Source organism: Oncorhynchus nerka, linkage group LG11, assembly GCF_034236695.1.
Source record: "Oncorhynchus nerka isolate Pitt River linkage group LG11, Oner_Uvic_2.0, whole genome shotgun sequence".
Taxonomy (NCBI): domain Eukaryota; kingdom Metazoa; phylum Chordata; class Actinopteri; order Salmoniformes; family Salmonidae; genus Oncorhynchus; species Oncorhynchus nerka.
In genome coordinates, this window is record NC_088406.1 from 28,495,627 (window position 1) to 28,503,174 (window position 7,548).

General features: G+C 41.7%; 1 protein-coding gene across 1 annotated transcript; it reads left to right on the forward strand.

Moving 5' to 3' along the window:
• The first annotated feature begins 1,196 nt into the window (after positions 1-1,196).
• On the forward strand, positions 1,197-4,615 carry dhrs13a.3 (dehydrogenase/reductase (SDR family) member 13a, duplicate 3). Its single transcript, XM_029672242.2, has 5 exons — positions 1,197-1,460; positions 1,579-1,697; positions 1,846-1,969; positions 3,517-3,843; positions 4,143-4,615. Exons 1-5 carry the CDS (start codon positions 1,334-1,336, stop codon positions 4,400-4,402), a joined length of 957 nt encoding a protein of 318 aa, XP_029528102.1. The 5' UTR covers positions 1,197-1,333; the 3' UTR covers positions 4,403-4,615.
• The last annotated feature ends 2,933 nt before the right edge of the window (positions 4,616-7,548 follow it).

A 7,548-nucleotide genomic window follows, 5' to 3' on the forward strand; every position in this document is an offset into this window, starting at 1 on the left:
AGTACTGAAATATCCTACTCGAGTAAATGTACAGTTTAATACAATTTTACTCAAGTAGAGGTAAAATTACTAACTTTTAAAACTACTTTAAAAAGTACAAGTACTCAGAACAACTGCTCAATTACAGTAACGAGAGTAGTTGCAATGAATTACTTTACACCTTTAAAAAACATAGGCTTGCAAAATATGTAATGTATGAATCATTTGTGATTGAGAGGCCTAAAGAGGAAGTAAACTACTAGTGCCAATAAATGGTTTAGATTAGATTTACAGTGGTCACCAAACCATTCCTAATCGATCACCAAACATTTCTTATGAAAAAGGCTTGCGCCGGGAAGGCAAAATGTCCCCATGTTGAACCATTTCATGTTTCTCAAGATATAACTCCGTTTACCCGGCAGGCCCAGAGAGCATATCAAGTGTACCTATTATCTACCGCTCGCCAAACATAGTTCAGATCACCGTGTCTGCACTTTTCTTGTGCCATTGACTAGAGACTAAACGAATAGAGCAAATACAGTTTTTAATGAGTAAATTCATGTTTAAATTGGTAGCACTGTCAAGACTTTGTTCAACAGTTTTATAAGCCATAAAATGTGCGTTTCGATATGCTTTCGGGGTTATTTGTCTTTTTTAATATCGAGGAATAGTACAATTTCTCTGGTCATAGGAGTAACAACATTAATTGCTGCATGAGGCAAAATGTATGCAGTGTGAGTTGAGTCCTCAGCTGGAATTGGAAGACTGTCCGATTTCCTCAGTCGAGGGAGGAAGAGAGGAAGGACGGTGAGTCGGGTGAGGTGCAGCTTCACGGCTGCTCCCTCCTTCCCCCCAGACTGACCATCAGATGCTGGCCATCTGTATAGTAAAAAAACGATTTATTATGCTCACTCGGCTCACAAGCAATACCACATATTATATATTACTAGTGTGATCATATAGGCCTACCTACATTTTTTAAATTTAAAAATGGCCTGAGAAGAACAACATTGGCAGGGCAATTGAAGCGTAGTTAATATGTAGTGATCATGTATTGGCATGGTTTTTAAATTAATGTTTTATTTTATTTTTTAAATCTGAGATGTTGATCTCGGATTCCATTTTCACTCTGAAAGTGATCTATGCCCTCAATATGGAGCCGATTTTCATGCAGATTACAAAAACGACATCTGGTGGAATACTTCCATACTGCAGGTATAAATGAAACCCGGAAGCTGTTGAGGGCGTAATAAAAACAAAAACAACACATGCCGTATGTTAGCCAGCTGAACTTTGATAGCTTTCAAACTAAATTACATTCCCGAATTCGGAAACAACGCTCGGTACTGTAATAATGTCGGTTTTGCTATCTATTCTGGCAGCAGGGATTGCGTTGTATTTGATACTTTACTACAATGTGATCAGAGGATCAAGATGCACGAGCTCTGTGACACTTAAAGGAAAGACTGCTATTGTAACAGGTTAGTTAGGCACATTTTGTTGCCTTACTGTGTGATGGGGACTGATTTAGTGTGCGCACGTTTTAAGTGCGTTCATGTGGAAGACCTTTACATTAACATGTGTTTTGTTGTTCCCTAGGGAGTAACACTGGTATTGGAAAGGCTACTGCTTTGGATTTGGCCAAGAGAGGTGCTAGGGTCATCCTTGCCTGCCGCAGCAAACAGAAAGCTGAGGCTGCTGTCTATGATATCAGAAGGGTTAGAGGAGCCTTATTGATAACATAATAATCTAAATATTATATTGTGGCATAGCCATCTCAATACATACTGATCAGGGATTTGTTTGCCCTGTGTGAAAATGTATGGTGTTGGAAATCCACTGTTTGATTCCTCCTCTGTTCTATAGGAGAGTGGGAGCAATGAGGTGGTGTTCATGCATCTGGATCTGGGCAGTCTGAAGTCTGTTCGCTCCTTTGCTGAAACCTTCCTGAAGACTGAACTCAGACTGGACCTGCTCATCAACAATGCAGGTATGGCAGAGAAAGAGGGAATGTAAACATTCATTCCCAATACATGAAACATACTTTCTCTATTCAGTGAACCCTATTGAATAATACAAAATTATACACACATTTTAAGACAAATATAGAAATACTTATGTGGACATTATGTGTAGCCTTACTCCCTGTCTCTGGTCTCACTGTCTGTCACCTTGAATGACCTCAACTACCTCATACCCCTGCACATTGACTCAGTACTGGTACTCCTTTTAAATAGCCTCCACATTGACTCAGTATTGGTACTCCTTTTAAATAGCCTGCACATTGACTCAGTACTGGTACTCCTTTTAAATAGCCTCCACATTGACTCAGTACTGGTACTCCTTTTAAATAGCCTGCACATTGACTCAGTACAGGTACTCCTTTTAAATAGCCTCCACATTGACTCAGTACTGGTACTCCTTTTAAATAGCCTCCACATTGACTCAGTACTGGTACTCCTTTTAAATAGTCTGCACATTGACTCAGTACTGGTACTCCTTTTAAATAGCCTCCACATTGACTCAGTACTGGTACTCCCTTTAAATAGCCTCCACATTGACTCAGTACTGGTACTCCTTTTAAATAGCCTCCACATTGACTCCGTACTGGTACTCCTTTTAAATAGCCTCCACATTGACTCAGTACTGGTACTTCCTTTAAATAGCCTCCACATTGACTCAGTACTGGTACTCCTTTTAAATAGCCTCCACATTGACTCAGTACTGGTACTCCTTTTAAATAGCCTCCACATTGACTTAGTACTGGTACTCCTTTTAAATAGCCTGCACATTGACTCAGTACTGGTACTCCTTTTAAATAGCCTCCACATTGACTCAGTACTGGTACTCCTTTTAAATAGCCTCCACATTGACTCAGTACTGGTACTCCTTTTAAATAGCCTGCACATTGACTCAGTACTGGTACTCCTTTTAAATAGCCTCCACATTGACTCAGTACTGGTACTCCTTTTAAATAGCCTGCACATTGACTCAGTACTGGTACTCCTTTTAAATAGCCTCCACATTGACTCAGTACTGGTACTCCTTTTAAATAGCCTCCACATTGACTCAGTACTGGTACTTCCTTTAAATAGCCTCCACATTGACTCAGTACTGGTACTCCTTTTAAATAGCCTCCACATTGACTCAGTACTGGTACTCCTTTTAAATAGCCTCCACATTGACTCAGTACTGGTACTCCTTTTAAATAGCCTCCACATTGACTCAGTACTGGTACTCCTTTTAAATAGTCTGCACATTGACTCAGTACTGGTACTCCTTTTAAATAGCCTCCACATTGACTCAGTACTGGTACTCCTTTTAAATAGCCTCCACATTGACTCAGTACTGGTACTCCTTTTAAATAGCCTCGTTATTGTTATTTTGTGTTACTATTTCCTTTTTTTATTTAGCAAATATTTTTCTTACTTTTTAGCTCTACATTGTTGGGAATGGGCTCATAAGTAAGCATTTCAAGGTACTCTCTATACCTGTTGTATTCGGCTAATGTGACCAATAAAATGTGATTTGTTTCAGGAATGCTGGGGCCTGGCTACACTGAGGATGGGTTCGGCATGGTGTTTGGGGTAAACCACTTAGGCCACTTCCTGTTGACCTGCTTGCTGCTGGACCGGCTGAAGGAGTGTGGCCCTAGTCGTGTTGTCAACGTGTCGGCTCTCCTACACCGACTAGGCTCTGTCGACTTTGCCCTGCTGGGTACCCACAAGGACCTGGTGTCAGGCCAGTCCACCTGGCATAACTTCAGGGCCTACTGCCACAGCAAGCTGTGCAACGTGCTCTTCACCCGGGAGCTGGCCAACCGCCTGGAGGGGACCAGCGTTACCACCTACAGCCTCCACCCAGGTCAGTAGTTCTCCACCTACAGCCTCCACCCAGGTCAGTAGCTCTCCACCTACAGCCTCCACCCAGGTCAGTTGCTCTGCCTTGGAGAACCTAGGAGGGATCCTTCTTACTTGGTTTTACATTTGAGCTTTTCTGTAATCTATATGCAGACTGTTTGATGTTTCAGATGGCTAGTATGTGTCAAGTGTGTATTGTATAGTGTGTTTTTACACAGCAGTACTGCGTTTGCAAAACATTGCAGACAATGTGGTTTATTCTATTCCATCCTATCCCATACTAAATTACCATTTGTCATTTAGGGGTCATTCACACTGAGTTTGGTCGCAACCTGAAACTATGGCAGAGGCTCTTTCTGGAGCCCATCTCTAAGCTTTTCTTCATGGATGCTGAGAGGGGAGCCCAGACCACCCTACACTGTGCCCTCCAAGAGGGGATCGAGCCGCTGAGTGGACGCTACTTCTCTTCATGTGCTCTACAGGAAGTAGGCGCCAAGGGGCGGGACGATGCTTTGGCTAGGAAGCTGTGGGAGGTGAGTGAGAGGCTATCCAACCTACCCTGAGAGACTGGGATTCTAGCCATGGCAAAGATTTTGGAATATACTGACAAGATATTGAACTCTCCACTCTAACAATGGTAAATAATGTCCGTGAAAGACTCTCTCTCTCTCTGACTAATGCCTTGTTATCACCAATGATGCCTTGTAACTTATGATTTTGCTTTGTATATTGGAATTCATTTCATTCACAATGTTATTAAATACTTCCGTTCCATTTCTAATGACCATTTCTTGATCTTAGTCAGCAATGTCAGTTAATAGACTTTGTTAATAAACAAATGATTCCAGGTGATTAATATAATGTCCTCCTACACCACTACTTCACAATTGTATTTTTGCACGGATGGAAGGAGTCCTCGCTCTCACTTTGCCTATTTGGGTCCAGTGGCCTTTAACAGCACAGAGGGATAACACTTCCAGTGAACAAACACCTTTAACAGCACAGAGGGATAACACTTCCAGTGAACAAACACATTTAACAGCACAGAGGGATAACACTTCCAGTGAACTAACAGCACAGAGGGATAACACTTCCAGTGAACAAACACCTTTAACAGCACAGAGGGATAACACTTCCAGTGAACAAACACCTTTAACAGCACAGAGGGATAACACTTCCAGTGAACTAACAGCACAGAGGGATAACACTTCCAGTGAACAAACACCTTTAACAGCACAGAGGGATAACACTTCCAGTGAACAAACACCTTTAACAGCACAGAGGGATAACACTTCCAGTGAACAAACACCTTTAACAGCACAGAGGGATAACACTTCCAGTGAACAAACACCTTTAACAGCACAGAGGGATAACACTTCCAGTGAACAAACACCTTTAACAGCACAGAGGGATAACACTTCCAGTGAACTAACACCTTTAACAGCACAGAGGGATAACACTTCCAGTGAACAAACACATTTAACAGCACAGAGGGATAACACTTCCAGTGAACAAACACCTTTAACAGCACAGAGGGATAACACTTCCAGTGAACAAATACCTTTAACAGCACAGAGGGATAACACTTCCAGTGAACAAACACCTTTAACAGCACAGAGGGATAACACTTCCAGTGAACTAACACCTTTAACAGCACAGAGGGATAACACTGCCAGTGAACTAACACCTTTAACAGCACAGATGGATAACACTTCCAGTGAACAAACACCTTTAACAGCACAGAGGGATAACACTTCCAGTGAACAAACACCTTTAACAGCACAGAGGGATAACACTTCCAGTGAACAAACACCTTTAACAGCACAGAGAATAACACTTCCAGTGAACTAACACCTTTAACAGCACAGAGGGATAACACTTCCAGTGAACTAACACCTTTAACAGCACAGAGGGATAACACTTCCAGTGAACTGACAGCACAGAGGGATAACACTTCCAGTGAACTAACAGCACAGAGGGATAACACTTCCAGTGAAAAAAGTCACTTTCCGATGACTGATGTGCCTTTTTGAAGGAGGCCTTAATACAGGTCCAAAGATGGACTTATACCATGTGCTTGTCTCACAATATTCAGTGGAGGAATGTTTTCTGAAGAAGAAAGTGCTGTACTGATATATGTTTATACTTGTGTGCTTTTAAAGAGAAAGATTTACACTGGTTTTGTGGCACAATGTCATAGATTAGGGATTGATGACTAATGATTGAACTTTCCCACAGTTGTCAGTCAGGTCATTCATAACATTCACTGTGACTGGGTAGCTACACTTACATACTCACCATGAACTGGCAGAAACTGAAGGAGCTGCCAGTCATTCTGCTCGGTCATTATGACACGCCATGTGTTCAGCACAGGCTAAGCAAAAGATAGGAGTACTACTTGGGTTGGGTTCCATACAGATTATAAGGATGGACTTTCTTTGGAGTTTACTTATTAAACAAACACAAGTGTTATGTATACATTTCTGTTGAAACACACAACTTTTACAGGCTTTATCTAATCTTTAGTTTTCCATTAACTATGTGAATTGTGAAGATACAGTATGTTACACATTTCTTTTTTGAAATACTTTTTGTTTTTAGATCACAACAGAATATATTACACATTTCAATCTATCAATGATATACATACAAAAATGATAATCTACCAACAATTTTATAGAATGGCAAATAGTCTTTCTGCTTCTGAATGAAAACATAGTATGTGTGTATGTCTGTGTGTACAATGAACAGGTAGGTAGGTGTTCATGCCCCTGTGTGGCTGTCATGTTTTCCTTGTACACCAGGGGGCAGTAGAATATCACTGCTCTTGTAGAAACTGCCATTTACCATGCCGTTCCTTCCTTGCAGTTGTTGCTTGGAGCAAGGTTATCGAGGACCTTGACCTATGGATTATGTTCATTATGAACACTGATTATTAACACTGGTACACTTGAAAGGGAGGTTTTGTATGTTAAGAGCATCGCTCATGTAATTACTCAGGAGGACAGTCTCTGGTGCAGGCTTCAACTTTCACCTCTGTTATGTGTGGGGAGACATGCACCTACTATCGATTTCGCTCGCTCGCTCACTGTCCTTCTCCTTTCTCAGGTGAATAGAGTGGGGGACGACAGACTGGCACAGTGGTGAACTTCCTGTCCTGTTCTGTTCACCTCAGATCCAATAGTTATCAAGCCCCTCTCTACAGTCTCTGTACTATACTATCTCAGTCCACAGAAGAATTAACACAAGTAGGCAGTTCCTGAACACATTTCTATTTTTTATAGGCCTAATTTCTAGTGATGTCGTGCTCTCGGTCCCATTCAGTGGCATTCTTTTTCAATTGCAATTATGTGAATCAGGTATTTAAGTGCCAAGCTGTAACAAACACCTGCCTGCCCAGTAGCTCTCCAGGACTGAAGCAGGAGACCCCTGTCCTACACTCTGCTCTCCTCTAACAGAGTGGTAATATTATTCCTCCTAGTCTCAGATCTGCAGCTAGTTGATAGGTATTCTGTAGTTGATAGGTATTCTGTAGTTGATAGGTATTCTAGAGTTGATAGGTATTCTAGAGTTGATAGGTATTCTGTCACCCTCTCCCCTCCATGGGTTAAGAAACGAGGCATTGATGACCTGCTCTGTTCTTGCTGTTTACTGTGGACATACTCCCAAGCAGAGGCCAGGAGGCAGTACAGTACTTAGTGACTGGATT

Excerpts from the sequence above, each read along its gene's own strand:
- dhrs13a.3 (XM_029672242.2), top strand. The coding sequence starts at position 1,334 with ATGTCGGTTTTGCTATCTATTCTGGCAGCAGGGATTGCGTTGTATTTG. Across the intron at positions 1,461-1,578 it reads AAAGACTGCTATTGTAACAG|GGAGTAACACTGGTATTGGA; the intron begins GTTAGTTAGGCA and ends GTTGTTCCCTAG. Across the intron at positions 1,698-1,845 it reads CTGTCTATGATATCAGAAGG|GAGAGTGGGAGCAATGAGGT; the intron begins GTTAGAGGAGCC and ends TCTGTTCTATAG.